General features: G+C 36.5%; 2 protein-coding genes, 1 long non-coding RNA gene and 1 pseudogene across 4 annotated transcripts; 2 read left to right on the top strand and 2 right to left on the bottom strand.

The window, feature by feature from the left end:
• The first annotated feature begins 728 nt into the window (after positions 1 to 728).
• Positions 729 to 8,840, top strand: LOC105177877 (nodulation receptor kinase). Its single transcript, XM_011101160.3, has 15 exons — positions 729 to 1,098; positions 1,720 to 2,236; positions 2,644 to 3,119; positions 3,203 to 3,353; positions 3,468 to 3,539; positions 3,616 to 3,684; positions 4,158 to 4,229; positions 4,343 to 4,414; positions 4,554 to 4,732; positions 5,344 to 5,570; positions 5,960 to 6,086; positions 6,172 to 6,240; positions 6,988 to 7,177; positions 7,536 to 7,668; positions 8,329 to 8,840. The coding sequence occupies exons 1-15, from the start codon at positions 1,005 to 1,007 to the stop codon at positions 8,662 to 8,664; spliced, it is 2,784 nt and encodes a 927-aa protein (XP_011099462.1). The 5' UTR covers positions 729 to 1,004; the 3' UTR covers positions 8,665 to 8,840.
• On the bottom strand, positions 2,317 to 10,302 carry LOC105177876 (uncharacterized). The gene is made up of 3 exons (XR_002288346.2): positions 10,002 to 10,302; positions 9,746 to 9,894; positions 2,317 to 4,692 (listed from the first exon to the last, which is right to left on the bottom strand). It is a non-coding gene; the product is annotated as an uncharacterized LOC105177876 (long non-coding RNA).
• A 1,352-nt stretch (positions 10,303 to 11,654) lies between these two features.
• On the bottom strand, positions 11,655 to 18,125 carry LOC105177878 (Zincin-like metalloproteases family protein). Of its 2 annotated transcripts, none has more exons than XM_011101162.3 (17): positions 17,542 to 18,125; positions 17,242 to 17,409; positions 17,030 to 17,153; positions 16,834 to 16,910; positions 16,305 to 16,448; positions 15,969 to 16,199; positions 15,817 to 15,907; positions 15,279 to 15,400; positions 14,592 to 14,699; positions 14,190 to 14,435; positions 13,390 to 13,535; positions 12,951 to 13,068; positions 12,582 to 12,773; positions 12,364 to 12,429; positions 12,197 to 12,268; positions 11,983 to 12,087; positions 11,655 to 11,885 (listed from the first exon to the last, which is right to left on the bottom strand). In XM_011101162.3, exons 1-16 carry the CDS (start codon positions 18,049 to 18,051, stop codon positions 12,010 to 12,012), a joined length of 2,493 nt encoding a protein of 830 aa, XP_011099464.1. In that variant the 5' UTR covers positions 18,052 to 18,125; the 3' UTR covers positions 11,655 to 11,885; positions 11,983 to 12,009. The 2 variants fall into 2 exon arrangements, with proteins under 2 accessions (XP_011099464.1, XP_011099463.1); XM_011101161.3 differs by having other exon boundaries at positions 11,655 to 11,855; positions 17,542 to 18,123.
• A 353-nt stretch (positions 18,126 to 18,478) lies between these two features.
• Positions 18,479 to 19,033, top strand: LOC105178336 (cyclin-C1-2 pseudogene; annotated as a pseudogene).
• Positions 19,034 to 22,061: the final 3,028 nt, after the last annotated feature.

Genomic DNA, 22,061 nt, shown 5'->3' with positions numbered 1-22,061 from the left:
CTACTCCAGGACATACAGAACCAGAATAACTTCTCCCAACTTCTCAAGAATAATTGGTCAGAGTATTTCCCTTTTCCCCTTTACTTCGGAAGCAATTTCCAGAGTATGCGAACAAAAAGTAATGCTTAATCTTCTTGTGTTTGATTATTTATTGGTAGACAACCTAGATAATATTAGCTTAATTAGACATGGATTGAATTGAACTCAATTGACCCAGGAAAACACTACAAGTTAGAGACATCTATATCTTTCCAGTCTGTAATACATAGCATTCCTCTCATAAATTTATCACCTGCCCACCTCATTCTTGTTCATTGTTATTCTGATCATTCCTTCAAGGATAAATTATGACACGAATAAGGATGTGTAATCTAGTGTTTTTGCGTGCATTTCGACTTAATAATTTTGAGTTGGTAAAACATTTCAAATGTAGAACCTATAGAGTGGCCTATTTGTCAATATATGGTTGGACGTAAATCATATTCTGTATGCGATTAATTAATGGCTAATCTCATTACCTGGATGTTGCGTTCTAAGGTAACAGACAAGGGGAGAGACGGATTTCAGACAAGGATGAACATTTATAAGTAAATGGTTGCTCCGCCCTATTATTTTATTTTATTACTAAAATATATGCTAACAGTAAAGAAATATCAACTACACCAAAAACAACAAAATATTAATCATAGAGGGTATTAGTTAGAAAAACCTTGCTATAAAATTTATAGTCTTTGAAATAAAAATTGTTATATCTCTAGCCTCCTATCAGGGCTTCAGTAGTACCAACCTCCAAAGTCAAACTGGAAAACGAATCAACATCTTCTTCAAGTCCTTGTCTGTTTGTCTCTGATGCCCGTTTGTCTGAAGGGAATTCCAGGTCTTCCCTGAGACAGTCACAACAGAAAAACATAAGGTGAATTTTCGCGGAAAAAGAAGAAAAAGAATTTTCCGGTTAATGATCCTCAAATAACCCCGATGGGGCGACCTTCTCTGATGATTATAGGATGATGGAAGGGTTGGATAATGTAAATACAAGACTGATCAGCTGTGGCATCATCTTCATATTCCTGTTCATTCAATCTAATTTTGCACAAGAAGGTGCGTTTTATTTTCAATTTCTTTTTTTATTGTTCTGCTTCTCCTTCTACATCTTGAATAATGGAATGAATTTAATTGCTGAGCAAAAACTGAGAAGAAATAAAGCAAATCTTCAAGAAGCAATTGTAATGCATGGTTTTAGCAACTTCAGTCGTACGCTTGTGATGACTACATATGCATTGAATTATGACATCCAGTTTCCTATACTAGTTTTCCAATTTATGCAAGAACCGATCAGGACAACAATACTATTTTCTTGTCACTAGTATAATGGTTATAAGATCAATAAGGCGAAAGTATTGAAGCCAGTTACAGCATAGTTTCTTTTGTTCTCCCCGGAAAGGAGAGTGGAAACCAGATAGTTCATTTTGTTCTCCCTCGGAAGGAGAGATGGGGCTTGGATTCAGCATTGGAAGGGTGGGGGGGAGAGAGCAGTATGATTTATGAGTTTGGTTTTGAAGTAAAAAGGTAGGTAGCTAGAAGAATGTTTTGGCTCACAAATAAGAATAGAAGAAATGAATTGTAGGTAATCTTCTGGTAAAAGTAAGGCTTCCTTAAACAACATTTTGAGTTTATACAAATTGCTAGAGAGCACTCACATTTTTTGACAATCTTGGGCAGAATCTATTAGCATACAGTGTTGTGCTGATGCTACGTTTAAAGAACCACATACCAATATCAGTTACATATCAGATGAAAGTTGGTACCCTGACAAGAGAAGTTGCCAAGACACAGTCTGGAGTGGGCACGACAACCTGAATAAAGCAAGATTTTTTAATGGAGGATACAGCAGCAAATGGTGTTACAGTTTGCCAACAAGGAGTGGTGTTGCCTACCTAATTAGAGGAACATTTCCTATCAACAATCTGGAGGCATCTCCTCCAGACATCTTTTTCAATGTTTCGGTTGGTGTGACAGAAATAGAGAGAGTGAATTCTATAGGTAAACCGAGGGTTGAGGGAATATTCAGAGCTACCAGTAACTACACTAACTTCTGCTTAGTAAAAGGCAAAGGGGCAGCATACCTTTCGAAGCTGGAACTACGATCTTCACATCCAGATTATGTCAAAAGAAATCCTTCAAGTGTACTCAAACTTGTAGACCGGGCAGATACAGGAAACCTAGGATCTGAAATCAGGTATGCTCCCATACAAATCTTATACGAAAAATGTGAAATGGAACATTTAACCATACAAAAGAGTACAGTAGAGGAAAAGCTTTTGCTATTCAGCATGGTGTGGCATAGATTTATTTCAAATGAAAGCTATTGAAGTCATTATGACATATTCAGTACCTGACTTACTATCAACATGCTAATACTCCAGCACTGCATAGTGCCAAGTCAATGCTTCTTGTACTGATACACTAATCTGTAAACATAGAGATGAAAACATCTTTTTTCTCATTGCTATGATAGCCATTGTAAAAGTTTCATAAACAGATAAAAAGGTTCCAGACTCCTGACATCTAACGACCATTCAGACCAAACAAGGTCTTTGTATCACAACACTAATGCTTTTTTGTTCCCCATGCTTGAGATCTCAGGTATCCAGTTGACCCATATGATCGAATCTGGAGATCAGACTCATATCCTGATTCAACAGCTAACTACATATCATCATCCACCACCTATGTCAATTTGACCGGTGTAAACAGTATATTGCCTCCTCTTGAAGTATTGCAAACAGCTCTAACCCACCCCGAACGATTAGAGTTTCAGTACAAAAACCTTGATGCAGGGACATATAATTACAATCTCTACCTCCACTTTCTTGAGCTTGATGACTCTGTTCAAGCTGGGCAAAGAGTGTTCGATGTATATATCAACAATGAAAAAAGGCAAGCGGTTGACATATTGTCTGGTGGTTCGCGTTACTCTTCAGTTGCTTTGGACTTCACAACAAATGGAGTCCTCAATCTGACCTTGGTCAAAGCCTTAAATTCTCAGTTTGGACCAATCTGTAATGCTTATGAGATTTTGCAGGATTATCCAAGAAATGCAGAGACAGATTTGGACGAAGGTACTCCATGCATTTAGATTAGCTAATCTTTCAAATAACAGCAAAAATTTACATATGACTAAGATTCTCAATCATATACTCAGTGGATGCAATTGCCAAAGTGAAGAATGAGCTATTTACCCACAATGAAAATAGTGAATTGTTGAAAGCTTGGTCGGGAGACCCTTGTCTCCCTCTTCCATGGCATGGTTTGACTTGTGAACCTCTCAATAGTGCATCTGTTATCACTAAAATGTAAGTTGCTTCAATAAAGACAGTCCAATCATCTCATGCTTGTCCACTTTCATTGCATTATTCCGGCAAACAATGTGTCCCGACAATGAATATTTGTTGCATGTACTGTCCCAGGGATTTATCCCTCAGCAGACTCGCAGGACCACTACCTCCCAGTATCACTGAGCTGATTTACCTGAAGGAATTGTATGGCTCAGCATTCCTTATTGTCTAGTTTATGATGATTTAGCACTTCCCACTGATGATGAATGTTAAAATGCAGGAACTTGAGCAACAATGGGTTCAGCGGCACAGTACCTCAGTTCCCAGCTTCATCCATGTTGACCTCACTGTAATGAATCTACTCAACTACAAGTGTCATACTTCTGCTCACTAGAATTTGCTTAGCTTCAGGAAATTGAGGTTTAAGCATGAGAGATCTTCATTTCTACCAGTTATAAAGCAGGAAACTTCAGTTCTACCCCAAACAACTAAGATCTAGAAATTTCAATTGTCTTCCTACCAAATTACCTATGCATCACATGGTCGTATACATTCACATGCAAAATAAACTAAAAGAATTGTGGAAGTCGGCTAGGGTTGTTTAACACATTAAACATTCTCTATGATCTTAGGAACTTCAGATAAATCTTTTCTCTCTGTTAGAAATGATATCAACATCCAGGAATAGTCATCCTACTAGAAATGTGGGCAGAAGCCATATGCATGTGCATGATATGAAAGTATAACCAGGACCATGGAAAACTATTTGCATTCTGAGTATTAGACACCAGAAATCTGTTAATTCCTTTTCATTTTTTGTAGGGATGTTAGCCACAATGATCTCACAGGAAACATTACATGGTCAATCACCGCAATGCCCTATTTGAAAACATTGTAAGTGTATGTATAAACATTTTAGAACATCTTCAGTGATTGCTACTTCTGGTTTTGTCAGGTTATACGTTCGAAATTTACCTAACTCAGCATCTCTTTTCTTCTTCATCTAGATATTTTGGATGCAATCCTCACTTGAATAAAAATCTTCCTTCAAGCCTAAACAAATCAAATCTGACCACAGAGTAAGATATTTATGCTTTTAGAAGTCCAGAAAATGTCATATGCAGCAACAGATGTAATGTCCGTCCGCTCCATTTTGCATATGCACACTTGACACAGAATTTGACTCCTTTTCGCTTGGTTTCCTGTTTATATGTTTAGCAAAGGGATGTGCAATGCCCATCTATCCTCTCGTCCAGCTCATGGAATTGTCATCGGCACAATTGTAGGTGGATCCTTGTTGGTTATGACCATTGTTGGAGTGTGTTTGTTCTGCTTGTGCAGAAACAAAATGAAGGCACTGCAAAAGTTCGATGCGAAAGGGCACATGATGTCAAAAAGTAAGCACACAGAAAATTTTAAGTGAATTTATTTTGACTCGTGTTAAAGTAGATCATATGATAAGAGAGATAAGAACTTTAACATATTTATCTTTTCCTGTCTAAACTTCAGGACATAACATTTTATGCACAGAAAATCCACATTTTTATGAATCTAATTGTATAGACAGAGACAAAAAACTATGGTGTATCAATCAGCACCTACAACATTAATAGCAAAACATATTTCATATGCAACATAAATTTAACACAATAGCATTTTGAAGCATGACGGAGCTATTCAGCAGTAGAACATCAGTCCCCAACCAAAGAGGATTTTATTTTCAAATTAAGACATTTAGTTTGAAAAAATTTAATAGTAGGAAATTATTCTATTATGCCATCATGAATAACTTTTCGTTTATTTAATAGATGAAACTAGGAACGATACAACAGATATTGCATGATAAATTTCTGGTCTCACCAAATTTTCTCTTGTACTGCATAATGGGCTATTGTTTGCAAATTAAACGCCCAAAAAAAGGGCATCAAGCAAGATGTAGCTGAGACTTGCAACCATCCCCTCTTCACTCCTTAATCCATTTTTATAACCACATTCTTTTCTAATGCAGATGCCGTCTACTCAGTAGCAAGCACAGAAACTTTCGCCAGAAAATCAATTTCTGTCCAGAATTTCACACTGGAGTACATAGAAACTGCAACACAAAGGTACCAAACTTTGATAGGTGAAGGTGGATTTGGACCAGTGTATCGTGGCACTCTACCTGATGGTCAAGAGGTGGCTGTGAAGGTCCGATCAGCCACCTCAACCCAAGGAACCCGTGAATTTGAAAATGAGGCAAGTCCTCTGCAACCTGTACTACTTAACCAACAAGATTGCTGTTTACATTATGCATATTCCATTTTTCCATTTATTTCAGCTAATCTGAAAATTAAAACTTTGGGTTACATCCAGGAAATTAGGTTCCTAACTCTTCAGCGTCCATCACTTCACCCATAGGACTGCAATTCATTCGAAGTGCTGAGTAGACTAAACTACATCACTTAATTCACTAATCATGAATTTATAACATATCTTCAGCCTTGGAACTTCTGCAATAAATTAAGTATCTTGTGATAAGCAATTACCTTACTCTTTCCAGTTTAGGAATGGACCAACAAATATGTACATGCTGCATGCATGAATAATTGAGCCTAGCTGACAGTTGTTACCAATTGCTTGTACAGCTGAACTTGCTCTCAGCTATTCGGCATGAAAACTTGGTCCCACTGATTGGCTATTGTTGCGAGAATGACCAACAAATTCTTGTCTATCCTTTCATGTCTAACGGCTCACTACAAGATCGCTTATATGGTAAATTTCACTTATATTTCTAACTCTTTGAAACTAGATCTGATTAGGAATTAGTATTTATTTCTTCCTATTCACTATTTAACAGGAGCAGCAGCAAAGCGCAAAACTCTGGATTGGCCAACAAGACTTTCCATTGCTTTAGGTGCTGCAAGAGGCAAGTAACAGTTTCAATCTCTAAAACTAGAAATTTTCAACTTAATCAATCTCTTTTTCTTCTGAGCAAGTAGTCACAGTTTCAATGATAGGAGTTGTTTCTGTTCAGTTCACAGTAGTAACTATAAGACTAGAAAGCTTTCAAACAATGACAGAAAAACTGTGCTTCTCTATATCTGATATTATCATGATAATTAACATAATTAACACATAGAGTATCTTAGTGGCTATGTAACACAAAATGTTGATGTGGAGGTCTCTGCTTATATGCTTATTGAACTTCAGGTAATTTTAAAGTGAACATAAAGTGGTTATACTGCGTACTTATGAATTTAGAAAAGCAAAATACACAAATCAAAAGGTGGGCGAAGAAGTAGCTCCATCCGGCTGTTAGTCAAAAAAACAAAAAGGAAAAATGTGGTGCTTGCCTATGCAAAGATCACAAGAATCACCACACTGAATGACAAAATATCTGCAAGAAGCTAATTTGGCATAAATTGGGACAAGTTATTTTTAAAGCCAGCATTTCTTCAGCTATTTAGATCCTTGCATTTGATGACCCTGTCAAATAAGCAAGCAGTCAGAAGCAAGTCAAGAGTTTTAGGTCCACCTAAATTATTGGCAAGTATAATCTATAGATGCTTTTGTTCCAGCAGTACTAATATCACAGAATGAGTCTCATTTCCGTCCATCTTTATGTTTTCTCTTGTTTACAAACAAACTGTCTAAAGAACATCATATTGTTCAGGTTTAACATATCTTCACACCTTCTCGGAGCGCTGTGTTATTCATAGAGATGTAAAATCAAGTAATATACTACTGGATCATAGCATGTGTGCAAAGGTTGCAGACTTTGGATTCTCAAAATATGCACCTCAAGAAGGGGACAGTGCCACTTCCCTAGAAGTAAGGGGTACTGCTGGATACCTGGATCCCGAGTAAGTATACGATATCCCACACTTCTGGAGAAAAAGGGAACAACTTAATTGTCAAAAAACATTTGAGTAGAGTAGGATGAAATTGGAAGTTTTGGAGCAAGAATTGGAGCTCTGTTCTAATTTGGACTGATTTTTCATGAAGCTAGTTTCACAAATCCAGTTCCATGCAACCAAATGTACATTGCAGTTTATTTTTCCATGGCACGAGCATATGCCCTAAACATGAGCAATTAATCTAGAATCAACATAAATACAAAATGGATCATATCATCATAAAGAAGTCCTGCAAATCCATTTCATCACATCATTGCAACCCTAAGCACCCAGGAGTTTATAAGCTTGTCTCCTCCAATTCCAGGTATTATTCGACGCAGCATTTATCTTCAAAAAGTGACGTCTTTAGCTTTGGGGTTGTTTTACTGGAAATTGTAAGTGGCCGAGAACCTCTCAATATAAGCAGGCCGCAAAGTGAGTGGAGCTTGGTTGAATGGGTAAGCTCTGGTTCTGAGTATTCTACCTTAAACATAGAACATGCCTGCGCTTTTATAGTTTTAATTGCTGAAATAGTAAAATCAACACTTGTTCTCTGGGCAAAGCAACAAGGACCTATTAGACAATGGTTAGTAAATTACAGTCTAATTACCAACACATGAACTACTAGTTAAGTATCTTAAAAACCTGCAATAATTCCTGTACTTACTTGCTTCCGTGGCGGAGGGGGGGGGGGGGGGGGAATTTACATGCAAATAATTTTGTGAATAAATGTAACGATAGACCTCAGAAAGAGGTTGACAGTGTTTTTAGACACATAATACTCTTCTAGTCAATAACGTAGCATACAGATTTATATTAACTTATCATATGCTAAATAAGTGTCAGTTCAATTATCTGAATAGAAAATATACACCTCCCCCAAGCTGTGATGCATTGCAACTTCAGTCTTTCTTTTACGAGAACGTACTAATGGAAGTCACTTGTCAAGAGTACTCAAGCAAATTGTAACAGAGAGGAGATAAATAAATAGCAAGACAACTCTCATCACATCACTGCAGAAAAAGAAACCAGATTTTAGGTTGCTTTCTCCATTATTTGATTGGAAAGTTTATTGATTTTAGAAGCTAACCATATATATGGGGATTTTTTACATACAGGCAAAATCTCATATAAGGAACTCAAAAGTCGAAGAAATAGTAGACCCTAGCATAAAGGGAGGCTACCATGCTGAAGCAATGTGGAGGGTCGTTGAGGTAGCTTTGGCATGTATTGAACCCTACGCGGCTTATCGTCCATGCATGGCTGACATTGTTCGTGAGCTTGAGGATGCTTTCATTATAGAAAATAATGCATCTGAATATATGAAATCCATTGAGAGCTTTGGAGGATCCAATCGCTACTCTATAGAGAGGCCAATTGTTATACCACCAACTCCAATTCCAGCAGAAGCATCCCCTATTCTTTTGCAACCACCTCCTCCACAGCCACGATAGACATTTGAGTTATTTGAGGTCATTAATTAGCAAACAGAATCTGATTATGAAATTATTCAACTTAATCATCCTTTCAGTTTGGGTAACATTGAGAGCATGCCAACTGATATGTACACTATTTGCATTTTATACCAGTTTCTACTATTACATGTGTATATACTAAAACAGTTGGTCTATACGCGTTCAGCTCATATTCATGAAACTGAACCACTGGTATTTTTGGAGCCAAAAGAAAACTAATGAGTCAGCTGTCTGGGCATTGAATGATCCTAGATTTTCCATGCGATAAACCCTAGAAACTGGCAATAAGTCAAAATGCCATTATATGGGAGTTTCTTCTACCAGGAAGCAGTAACAGAATTATTTACAATAAAGCAAAAAAACCAAACGTCTCGCGACTCGACACAGAAATGCAACCATCGCCAACTGTAAAGCAATAATCTAAATACATGGAAGGTATATTTAACTGAGTTGAGCTCCCCCTGAAATATTGTAAGATTTCCCACTGACAAACTCTATATTCTTCACTTAGAATTTCTCATGTTCTTTGCTATCAAGATTCAAGATTATAGGACATTTGCTCGAAATGCCTCACTACAATACTTAGTCCCCAAGCAGAAGAAAGCAAATGAGGCCTGCCACAACCTTTTTGCTGTTTCTTCCTTCATAAGGTGTAAGACGAGTCAAGCGGCCTTCTGTTTCTTCTACAAAATATTTTCCGCACTTTGACAAACAAAATGTGCAACACTCGATACCATTCAGCATAAGATGCACTAAAATACCAAAATTAGTGAATGGTGAATGGAATGCTCAAAGAGACGGAGAAATTAACAATACCAACAACAGTAACTACTATATAATACTGTAGTAATAATAATACCGTCAATAGACAAGGGCAAGTATTTCCGGTAAAGTGGACTGGTAACATCACATTCACATCCAAAATCATTGAGAACATTTTAATTATCTTTATTTCTATCAATACATAGTAGGCACCATGAACTATGTGTTAAAATGACAACGTAAAGCATATAAAAAAGGTGATGACATAAATTAACACGCACGATTAGTTTCATCTTACAGGAGCACAGGGAACTATAAACGGATCAATCAGAAGTCAATCAAGCACGGTTGGCTGCGGCATTGAAGACTAGTGTATCAGCAATTTCATACGCCGCTCCAAGCCGTCCAGCTTCGTCAATTTCTCCAGTTTATCCTTCTTCATAGACTCTAAAACCGGGTGAAAAAAAATAAAAATAAACATTAAACAACTCAATTCTGGGGGGAAAAGATTAACCTAATTAAAACAGGTTATGAGTTGGAAAACGCATTGCTACCAAATTGGACGAGGAAGTCGAAGAGGTGGTTACACCGAGAGAGTTAAGCCGAATGAGTTCCCGGATCTCCGAATGGACTCGAACTGCAACTCCTATGTCAACTGCATTTGTTATTCCCCCCACCGTCGGCTCCGGCAGTACGTAGGACATGGAACTGAACATTAACGGTCTGTAGTCGCTATTTTGGATCCGGAATATTAATACAGAAACCGTGGTAATGTCAGCTATGTTTTTAACATGTTTGCGTAGGGGTAAGGAGCCCCCCATCCCAGTTCAACATATGGGACGAAATTTCGGAACTTAATCTATTATATTCATGGTTATAAAAATAATGCTTTCGTAAAAGAGAATTCACGGAAAATTTTAGTTCAAAATTAGGCAAAATTGCAAATTTAGTTCAACATTTTATGATTATATTGAATTTGACCTCATGCGTCATCATTTTAAATTTAACCCTATATTTTATTAAAATTGCAAAAAAAATGTCAAAATGTTGTAAGAAAAGCTCCCCCATTAATAGACGTTAAAACCAACGGCTATCTTTTTTATTCATGTGCACGTAATTTTCACATGAATTCTATGTAATTTAACATTTGTATTGGAGCTTTTTTTTAACAATATTTTGAACTATTTTTATAACTTTTAACGAAATAGTGAGTTTGACTTAAAATTTTATAATACATAAGGTCAAATTTGAAATCATTCTAAATGTGGGATTAGTTTTGTAATGTTACCTCCCAATTAAGCATTGAAATTTGTAGATGTGTAAATGAAGCATGAATTTAAATGAAATTCTTAGGAACAAAAATACATATTTTGATGTTAATATTTGTATCGTATTTTTTGCAGGGTTATAATTGTACCAAAATCATTATTATGCATTATGATTTTATTTAATTTATAATTACCAACTGATGTTAGATAAGTATTTGATAATAATTATAGTTTCATAAATTCAAGCTATTCAACTTTCTATATAAATTTAAATATAATATTTTACCTTTTAGTAATGATGTATTATTCACTAAGTATAATAAAAAATGCATGTCTTCAATATTTGAACTCAACAATACAAATATCATTCATTCAGTCATAATTGTATGCAGACTTCCCATCTTTTAACTATTCGTATGTAATTATGTACGACATATTAAAAATAGTGAATGATAAATTAAATAATAAATTTATTGTAAATCATGACAAGTAATCGATTATTATGTTGAATGCATAATAAGTTCATGACATTTGGATGATGATTGATGACGCTCAATCATCATCCAACCGTATTCAATCAACTTTTTGGTTGAATGATGTGTTTATTGCATAAAATCCTTTGAATAAAACGATGCACTCATTTGAGTGAAGTGGTATGTTATTTCTGATCGAACATGTCTAATACATCTTCAAATTATATAAATAGATCCCCCTATTCACTTCATTTTCATAAGTTCATTCTATTATATTAGCAATAAAAGCATATTGCTTTTATTAAGAGAGTTCCAAAATACTGTTTGATTTGTTGTTTCTCAAAGTTTGTAGTGCTGCTACTTTGATATTAGTCGTCGTATTTTCGGAGACAAATTGCCAATTCCATTAGCACCAGAGCGGGACAATGATTGTCTTTAAAAAAAAGAATCAAACTCTTACCTCGACTTCATAATACACATATCCCGCATATATGCATATTATATATTGGATATACTGCAGATTATAGTTGGAGGAACAGAGACGCCGGAAATTGCCAAATTTAAGTAGAAAAACTACAGAACAAAATGATTCAAATTGTGCATCAACTGCCCGTAATTGGAGAACTAGTTAAGTTAAGTATATCACGCCCCGGTGTTTTCCTGAGAGCTGCCAAGGCAAATGCAACGTCTTAACGTTCTGAAATATGCAGTTAATGTGCATAAACAAACATTCGTCCTAGAAATTTTTTACTTTAGGAATGATAGATGGGGAGAAGTGTTTTGAAGGAACTAACTGTTCACTACAAATTGCCCGCTGATACTCATGCAACTTGCAACAATCCATTGTGCCTTAGCAGTGCTTCAGGTGAGGGTTCACGCCCACGGAATGCCACGAAGACCTGATCAACATTTCAGCTGAATCAGAGATGGCATGCAAAAGTTTTCAAGAAAATGTAAATAACAGTTGCAACATCAGAGTAAAATGGGTATAGCATTATCGCATCTAACCTCTAGTGGAGCTTTTCCTCCTCCAAGAGCAAGAACTGTTTCCCGAAATCTATTGCCTGTTTCCTTTACCGCCTGTTGCGACCCATCAGTCAGTTATGAGTATGACAGCTCAGTTTTAATCATATGGACACATGCACACATATGGCAATATGTAGACAGTCAAATACCTTCTCATTATTCAATCCAGCATCTTCGAATGCTGAAAAAGCATCAGCTGATAAAACCTCAGCCCACTGCACAAATGAACATCACCAGGTGTCAGAGCGCCAAACGGAGGCCAAAAAATGGATTGCACCAAAAGCAATTGAATGGGAAAAAGAAAAATTGAAAGGCACAACTGATATACCAGAAAGAATATAGAGAAACTGATAGGAAGAGTTATTACCTTGTAGCTGTAGTATCCAGCGGCATATCCACCGGCAAATATATGACTAAAACCGCAAAGGAACTTATCCTCTGGAAGTGGAGGGAGTACTTGTGTTTTTTTACAAACCCTTCTGTCAACATCATAGATTGACTCTGAACCACCAGGGACGTACTTTGTGTGCAACTCTAGATCTAGGGTTGCAAATCTAAGCTGCAAAGTAGATAAGAACTAATAATAAGTTGCATTCACAGGAAGTTATTGGATCCACCTAGTGATGTTTAATATTCCTAAAAACATCCACTGCTAGCAAAATGATTTCTCGTATTCATGAAACCGTAGCACTTCACAACAAGAGCAAATGCATCAACCATGAAAAGTTTGGCAAACCTGCCGAAGGCTTAGAGAGCCAGCACGGAAGGTCCTCGCAGCAAGAAGCTTTTTGTATATATCATCTGGAATGCTTTCTCCAGTGTCATAATGCTTACCAATACTCATCAAGGTATCTCTGCAATAAGAAGCATCCTCACAAAAAGTGTCCAATAACATCAAAATTATGATATAAAAGAACTACCACAACAAGAAATTTAAACTTTTAATAATAACAATCTGTAAAACTTAAATCCGAATCAACAGTGTTGAATACACACACATATATGTTGTATGCAATGTTTTTTGGGTCCAAGAAGGAATGTAAAAAGAATAAACAACTGCCGATAAAAGTGGGCATTTTGGAGACACAAGTGAGATAAATATAAAAAGGTTTCTTGATTTTGCTACTTAAAAAGGACAGAAAATAAGAAGAGATAAACTATGTGAAGATCCCTACCTATGGTAGCACCAATTTTCCATGAACTGGGAAGGTAATTCTACAGCATCCCACTCCACATTCCTTATGCCAGCAACCAAACCCTCATCCTGCCTTGTTAGCATATGCTGAAGAGCATGACCGAATTCATGGAAAACAGTCTCAACCTACAGACACCGTGACCATACAACATTATAAAAATACATACTATAAATTATGCATGCAGAACATCTGAGCCGTATCCATCATTTCATAATGCATGGTTCCAGGAGGCGCTTATTTAAAAGATACCAATTGAAAATGAAATCCGCTAAATCCAATGGAGATTTTCAATTCTAAGAAAATTGAATCGGAACTAACAACACCAATGGATAAAATGCAACAAGAAGATCCAATCACTCTGAGTATCTTATTTAGAAAATTTATAAAATTATTCCAAGTGAAAATCCTTATGCAGATGTGGACATCCAATTGCCTGCTTGTTTTATTGCATCAATCAGATTGAGAAGCTTGAACAGGAGATTAGGAATTAGAAATGAACAAAAGGAGAACTTTGAACTTGCCAAATCATCCTTCTATAATTATTCCATGTAAAAATCCTTGGCATATAGAGAAAATATATAACCAAACGTCATTTGGAAACTTTTCACCGAACTTCATTAAGACTAAAGTCCGCCTTAACATGTAACTGAGGCTCCAAAGTTTCTACAAGCTTAGTGCAAAATCTGGTGTTGCATTTATTAGTAAAACCTAGTCTGTTTCAAAGTCAAATCATTTTAAGAACCATATTCTAGTTACTTGTGACAAACACAAGGGCTTACCTCGCGAAATGTCATAAGGCTTGGCTTGTCTCCTACTGGTGGCATTTGGTTGCACACCATGTGGGCGACAGGCAACCTGGGAGAGGAACTCTCTTTTGACAAGACACGACTTCGACTGGCTACTTCATCCATCCATGCCCCTCCGCGTTTTTCAGATGGACGAGAATATGGATCAAAATAGAAGTATGCGATTGGGCTGCCTGAAGAATCATTGACGCGGTAAAACCGAACATCACTGTTCCAAACCTAAAGAATGCAATATTTCTGTCAGTGGCTAACCATGCATCATATATCAAGTCAAGTATATTCTGCCCCCACCCTCAAACATGCAAAACCTCAAAGAAAATCCCGAGAAAAAGAAAGAAAAGGAAATGAAAAGAGAAAGAAGATGGCATGTCTTACTGGAGCTAAACCATCGGCTGGTTCAATATTGATCCCAAACAACTTATTTGCAAGACTGAAAAGACCATCCATAACTTTAGGCAATGAAAAGTAAGGTCTCAATTCTTCCTGTTGAATTTAGAAAAGGGAACAAAATTAGAGATTGTTCATTCAACGAAAGAAGTATGATAAACAGAAAACAAATCAAACTACAACAATAGTAATTATGAGTTCTGTTTCTGGAAAATGCACACCAGAAACAACAACGATGAATTTTCTGTCGAACATCTATCCCTAAAGTAGGCAATAAAGAAAACAGGGAGTACCTAACAAGGATGCTTAGTCAAAATTGATACATGAATGTCTTCTGAGAAAAGATTTGTAAAGAACAATATAGTGACTCTATTAAAGAAACATTTAAATCAAAGGCACATGACAAGCAATATTAATTGAAGTGCCCTTTGCTCCACAAAGTAAAATTGTATCAGCAGACACAAGATGCAAACAAACAATCTCATTTCTTGATAAATTGCTTTGCTGGACAAAGCAAAGGGAAAGGAAAAGCGGTAATGCATCTTTTCATGAAAAAAGCACTAGATATCTAATTTGAAGAAGATAAGGACAAAACTCTGTGTTAGCAAATAGTACATTTCAAAAAATTAATTTGGAAAAATTCAGACGAGAAAGGGTAAATTGAGAGAGCCCCACCTCATTTATTTCATACTTTGATTCGCGGAGTCTCTCACTCCAGAAGCTGATATCCCAATGATTTAAGTTATCAGCTTCTGGAGCACCCTGATTCTTTGAGAAAATTCTTAGGTCCTCCATATCTGCAAGATTCAAATAAAGACAATTATTCCATGATCTTCCAGCCAACAGTGTATACCTTCAGAAAAAAGATTAAGAAAATAAAGTAATAGAGATAGTGCCACATAATTAAAACCGATCAGACATCCTTGTTTTGGTAAAAAATTTCTCTAGAATAAATTTAACCATTATCTGCTCCAACTATTTGGACTTGGATTGTTGGAAATAACAATGCATCATCCTCTTTACTTAGTTTAAGGAAATGGGGAATATTCTTCTAGTTTCCAGTTGGCGAAATTTTTATACTACATAAATAACTAAAGTCTTGAACTACTGATCAGAAACAAACTAACACTGATGATGCCTTCATTATCGAAATGGAATCCAACTTTACTTTGTTCCTAAATGCACATTGTTGTTAGTTATGAAACTCCAATACCTTGAACTGCAGGATTCCAGGATGCACTGCGAAGTTTCTCGAGGAGCTCTTCTGCCTTTTCAACAGTTGCCATCTTGGTGGCCATACTTACCTGAAAATAGTTAAGTTGTTAGGCATATCCAGAAAGATATATTTGAAATTGCAGGTCATACCTCTGCGTAGTTATTATATCCAAGAAGCTTAGCCTTTTCCAACCTAAGCTTCAAAATTTGGTCAATAATTGCTGTGTTGTCGAGATCTCCACTAGAGGCACGGCTTATATAGGCACGATAGACTTCCTCACGCAAAGTTCTACTTTTAGCATGCTGCATTACGGCCATAAAACTCGGGGCATCTAAAGTAATTATCCAAGGCCCATTCTCGGCAGTAGCATTTTCGTGTCCCTGTTATTCAAAGCAGAATACAAATAATGAAGGCCATTAGCTTCCAATATATCAAATTGAAAAGATAGAGCTACTAAAAAATCAGAACTCTCCAAATGGATGTACCTTAGACACTGCTGTTTGAGCAGCCAAACCAAGAGCCGTTGCCGGTAAACCTTCAATATCTTTCTTGTCTGTTATTAATTTTTCAAACTTCTTTGTTGCATCTAGTACATTCTCTCCAAACTTTTGAGATAGTTTTGCCAATTCCTGCACACAAATTTAAATGTAGACAAGTTAAATCTCCAAATATACAGAAACTACAAGAGCAGTCATTCTATTTAACATCTGTTTGTAAAATTCAATAACAAAGCAGGGATTGAATGCACATTTCATCAACTTCTTCACGTCTTTATGCTTCTCATAAAGCCACGTTATTCATTGATTCAGGGGGAAAAAAGTGTGCTTTGTACTTTGCAGTTGGACATAATCTTTCGTACTCATATAACAAACATCACCTCTGTGCTTCATAAGGAACTATATCATGGAATTTCATTGCATGCCAATAAATAGATTACATTAGTTCACAGGGGCCATCACTAACAAAGCAACCAAGTTAAAGTTTATTAATAAATTTAAATGCTGTAAAGACTACCTGTTCAATCTTGTTAAATTCCTCTCTTTTATCATCTTCAAGAGCAATACCATTTAAAACAGCCTCCTTTATTTGTGCTGCAAATGTTGGACATTGATGAGAGCCATTAAGATAAAAATGCAAAACTTCACCTATAAAGCCAACTTCATCTAAGTACGGCAATCATTAACATCATAGTGAAGATGTCTGTGTGTACCATCGACAATCCGTTTACGCGCATCAGTCAGGCCCTCCCAATCAGACGATTCTCTAATGGCTTTAAATGCATTATAAATAGGCTTACTCTGACCTAATTTAAGCTCAAATTCCACTTTTTCTGGCTACAAAAACGAAGAAAAAGAAAACACGTTAGCACAAAACCACAGTCATACAGGACTAACACATAAGCATAAATGCATCTATATATACCTGAACTTCTTCAATGGCAGAGCGGAGATCAGCATTGTCTTTGACGGCCTTGAGATGCGAAACAGCACCCCACACCACCGCCAACCTATCCACTATCTTCTCGAGCGGCTCGACCAACTTTGGCCACGTAGGCTCCACCGTCCTCTCAAGTTCCTGCAGATCACTTTCCTACAATTCCGCCAATCTAATTAAACTTCCCACTCGCATCAGCACAATTCAGAACCAATCAGTATACACAACTAAATACACATCAAAGAAATCAATTGACAATCAAACACAAATAAGATTTTCGAAGCATACTAATTGCTTGAGCAAGGCACGGATTCCGGAGCGAACATGCTTGGCCTCGATTGAATCGAACGGCGGGAAGTAGAACTCCTTCAGTAGAGGATTGCTTTCAACGTCCGCCATCTCGGCCGTAGTAGATGAAGCTGAAACGGACAAAGATCGAACGGCTGGAGTCGACTCGGGGGTAGCCCTAGTTCTGATTGACTTGGGGAGAGAGTAATGGTGAAAGGAAGAGGGAGAGCTGAGACGGCAGAGGGAGAAGGAAGAAGACCAGAGGGGACAGGGGCGGGATTTGAGAGAACGGTAGGGGTAAGATTGGAGATGGAGTTTGGGGAGAGCGGGTTTAATTAAGCAAACGGGTTGAAAATGGATAGAGCGAGAGAGAGAAAAGCGGGTAGCCATGAGGAGTAATAGTAGTAGCGGCCCTGGGAGGGGTATCCACATTTGACGAAATTGGGTAAATGAGACGTGGAGAATTCGGGCGGGTGGGTAACGTGCGGTTAGGATCCACCCGGAGTTCATTTTCGCCGTTGTCCAGATATTTTATATCGAATGAAGTCTGATCAAAAAAATGTCGTCAGTTGATTCAGTTCGACAGAAGAAATGTTGGGGAACAGAAGCGAACAAGAAACTCCCCAGACTTGCATAAAACTTTTTTCTAGACCTGTAATTATAATAATTATTGTATGACTGTGTTAATCTATTAATAATTACAATATTCAACAGTAATCAATTAATTTGAGACGAAACACCAGCTAAAGAAATACACTATAGCAATTCTTGAGTTGATGAGGCTTTTCTTTTTTCCCCTTGGTTGACAAAATGGGAAAATAAGGGTCACCCATAAACACGTCAGGGAGGATTATATCTGCATTATATGTCTGTTAGAGTTTGTATGGCCAGACTTATTATCTCCAAGAACCTAACCTAGGAAATATCAATACTAGAAATGGAAATGAAAGTCTTGGAAGCTCTGAATTATTACTTAATCGTATTCCATCCTTATCGGCAGCTTCCTTTGTTGCTCCAGGATGCTGGCATGCATGATGCAACACAACTAACATTTGTTAATGATACTTACAAGATGGATTTGATTCTCATACATCCTCCTCACTTGATATCATTAGCCTGCATATACATTGCAAGCGTCCAAAAGGAAAAGGAAAATACTGCCTGGTTTGAAGAGCTTCGAGTTGATATGAATCTGGTCAGTCTTCTAAGTTAAATCTCCATGCCTGGAAATTTACTTTCCATTTCTCAGCCTCCCTTCTTAAGACATCACACAAGAATGAATACCTTTGCCCCCATTAAACATATAAATTTGAACATAAAACGTACTACCTAATGATCCTTCATTGAAAGTGGGAATGGGCCTCCTTTTGTCAGCTGAATGAGATGCTCCCAGGTGAAGAACATTGCAATGGAGATACTAGATTGCTATGACAGCCACAAGCTGATCACTGATGAAAGGGTGAATGCAGCCATGAACAAGCTAGCCAAATGATCACAGGCTTGTATTATCAGCAGCCTCCGGCCATGAGGCGTGTATGTGCTAAACCTGAAAGATTCAGTTACATCTGTAGAACCAAACAATGACTATGCTGTAAGAGATGAAGGAGAAAGTATAGTTAGTTGCTTGGAGTGAAAATAGTATTTTTCTTTACTAATTTCCTCCTTAAAATTCAAGGGCCAAACATAGTCTTACGTCGTGATAAATTGACGCTTTCGCCCCTCGACTTAGTGGGGGTCAATGGTAAAAAAAAAAAAGTTACGGTGTACATTTAGTACAACTGAACCCTTTAACAAGAATTGGAACCCACATTATACGTGTAGTAATATTTGACTTTAATAACTAAACTACAATAATAAGTGGGAGTTTATAAGGCTTTTGACAATCAATATATTTTCAATAAAAAAATACGAACAATTCAAATGCCGGTCACGACTATAGAGTGCATTCATACTCGTGATGAAGTTGGAGGGTGTGCCAATTCTGCATTTAGATTGGATTCTTTTTTATAAGGATGAACTAAAAACGTGTCTGTGATGCATGCACTTGAAAGCTTCTTAAACAAGTCATGTTGCATTTGCCTGTCCACTGCTTGCCGAGAACAGTGTCAATTATTTAGAGGAGTGACCACAATGCATCACAGTTTACAATCATAACGAATATGTAAGTGTGACAAAATGGTGAACGAGGAGACAATTACGGATTTCTCTGGGGACATGGTACTGGAACTTGGGAGAGAGGCGTGCCCTCCATGAGTGCCATGATTCTGTCATGTGGTTTAACTAAAGCAGTATAAACATGACACATTCACTGCATTAAACAGGAATTGCCGCCAAAAGAACTTTCATGGTATCAATAAACCAAAAGATGAACAAATACTTTGAAGTTCCACCATGTGATTGCCGCCAACTTGGGAAGGGAAATAGAAAAGAAAAGATAGAAATGACAAACCATGAAGTTCAAATTTTCTTCATATGCACTAAAAATCACTACTAAAAAGAATAAACCGATAGAAAATCAGAAGGTACCTTCCATTGTTGATCGATTACGTCAGCTATCCAAGGATCAGCGACCTCCAGTGCAGCATTCAACTGCGCTGACCACTGCAAGTTTCACCTAGAGTATCGATATAACAATAACCAATTTCAACTCACAAAAGAAAAAAAACAAAAATACACCTACTGATCATTCCTAAACACACAACATATCAAACAGAGGAAAGGCATACCATGACAACATTCTTTTCCTTCTATTAATTTCACTGCTTCATTAGACAAAGACAACTGTAAGAGCACCAAAACTTCTTCTAATAAACGAGTTTATTTAAATCCAAAGAAGCGAAGAACAACAGAAACGTAACTATAAAGGGACCATGTAGTAAAGAGAGCCGGCACGCTATGGGTCTGCCAATGGAGGACGAAAGGCTCCCGAAGGCCATTGCCAACTCCATTTTCCTCTTCCCGTTTCTGTTGCTGTATCTTCCATTGTTTCGGGTATGGGTTTTCTGATTGAGATGTTGGGTGGTGGCAGAAATTCCGAGTAAATGAAGGGAACATAACCGTATAAACTGTCGGACATGAATCCTCAAATACTTGGGCTTGGACCACCAACCAATTATATCTAGTCGATACACTCACTAGCTTTAAAATAGCTCTAGTATTATTCTGCCTTAGGCCCATTTACAGGAGAAAGAATCACTAATTAATTATCTCTATGTATATGTAAAATGTGGAAAGATTTCCAACCTATTGTGTGTCCGAATTTAGTAAGTGTATTTTTTGTCCGATCTAAAAGTGCTTAAAGAAGTTGTAAATTCAACAGCGTGTCTTGTGAGGAAGGAACACATGAGAACAACATTATGAAAGTTCCGATTATAGTAATTCAGAAAGAAGGATGAAAGTCGAGATAATGCTTAAGATAGAGAAAATTGTACCTATAACATAAAAGACTCATATTTATAAATATTTTTTAATTGTATAATTTTATGTGAATCCATAATATAGGAATAATCATCATAAATTCAAACATACAAGGGTTCAATCAAAAAGAAATTGGATCAGTAGGACTCAAATAAGACAGATGTGGTGTAGTCATGGGTTGATGCTTCTTCCGAGACTCAACTTTTTTGATGTGCTCAATGCAAAAAGATAGGTGGCTTTGAAGATTTGCTTCCTTTTATTACCTTTTCATTCTTTTAAGAATGTAATTCCTAGACAATGAGTTAGTAGGACACAGGTTTGGGGTGCATTTGCCCAGATCCTAAACACTTGAATTAATAAAATGAATTTAAAATTTATCTAAAGATCGTAACTATTTTGTGAGAAGATTATAAGAATACCTCTATAAGATATTTTCACACCATCACGCTTTTTTCATATAAAATATAAAAATATTAATTCGAAGATATTTTTATTCTATTACATCTTTTTGTATAAAAAATTATCACAAAAGAATATCAATCAAACATATTGCCATCTTTCACACAAAATCTAATATTAAAAAGAACATTGAAAATATATAAAAAATTAGAAATTAAAACCAAACATGTTTGTTCATGTTTTAATTTCTAGTTTTCAATTTCCAATGAAAAATTATCATAATGTTTGGTTTTGTTTTAAACTTGTTTTGGGGTGTTTTGTTGAGATAGAGAGAGAAAAACAAAGATAAATAAGTATAAGTTAGAGATAATGTGTATGTTTGAATTTACTTTTGGAGATAATATAAAATAAGTATGGTATGTTTGATATTGGATAGTGGGGAGACAAAAAGTACTGTTCATTGTCAAATCATGTCTCTTTTATATTTATTTATATATATGTATGAAAAAATATATAATTAATTGTATTTTTTGGATAAAAAAATAATCAAAATACTTTTTTAAAATAATACAAAATATACCTAAAACTTGCAAAATAAAACAAGCCAAACATGGTGTATATTTTGGCCCATCTCAAAGATGGGCTAAAATCAAAACCAAACATGGTGTATATGTTTTCAACTTTGTATAGATTTTCGTGCAAAA

This window comes from Sesamum indicum, linkage group LG9 (assembly GCF_026168435.1).
Source record: "Sesamum indicum cultivar Baizhima isolate 11 linkage group LG9, ASM2616843v1, whole genome shotgun sequence".
Taxonomy (NCBI): domain Eukaryota; kingdom Viridiplantae; phylum Streptophyta; class Magnoliopsida; order Lamiales; family Pedaliaceae; genus Sesamum; species Sesamum indicum.
The sequence above is the reverse complement of the archived record's forward strand: the minus strand, read 5'-3'. Positions and strand labels throughout refer to the sequence as shown.

Coding starts and splice junctions, on each gene's coding strand:
- LOC105177878 (XM_011101162.3), bottom strand. CDS start 18,051: ATGAACTCCGGGTGGATCCTAACCGCACGTTACCCACCCGCCCGAATT. Junction 12,774..12,950: donor GCTCTCTAAGCCTTCGGCAG/GTTTGCCAAACT, acceptor TCTACTTTGCAG/CTTAGATTTGCAACCCTAGA. Junction 12,269..12,363: donor CTGGATTGAATAATGAGAAG/GTATTTGACTGT, acceptor GGGTCGCAACAG/GCGGTAAAGGAAACAGGCAA.
- LOC105177877 (XM_011101160.3), top strand. CDS start 1,005: ATGATGGAAGGGTTGGATAATGTAAATACAAGACTGATCAGCTGTGGC. Junction 2,237..2,643: donor AACCTAGGATCTGAAATCAG/GTATGCTCCCAT, acceptor TTGAGATCTCAG/GTATCCAGTTGACCCATATG. Junction 6,241..6,987: donor TGCTTTAGGTGCTGCAAGAG/GCAAGTAACAGT, acceptor CATATTGTTCAG/GTTTAACATATCTTCACACC.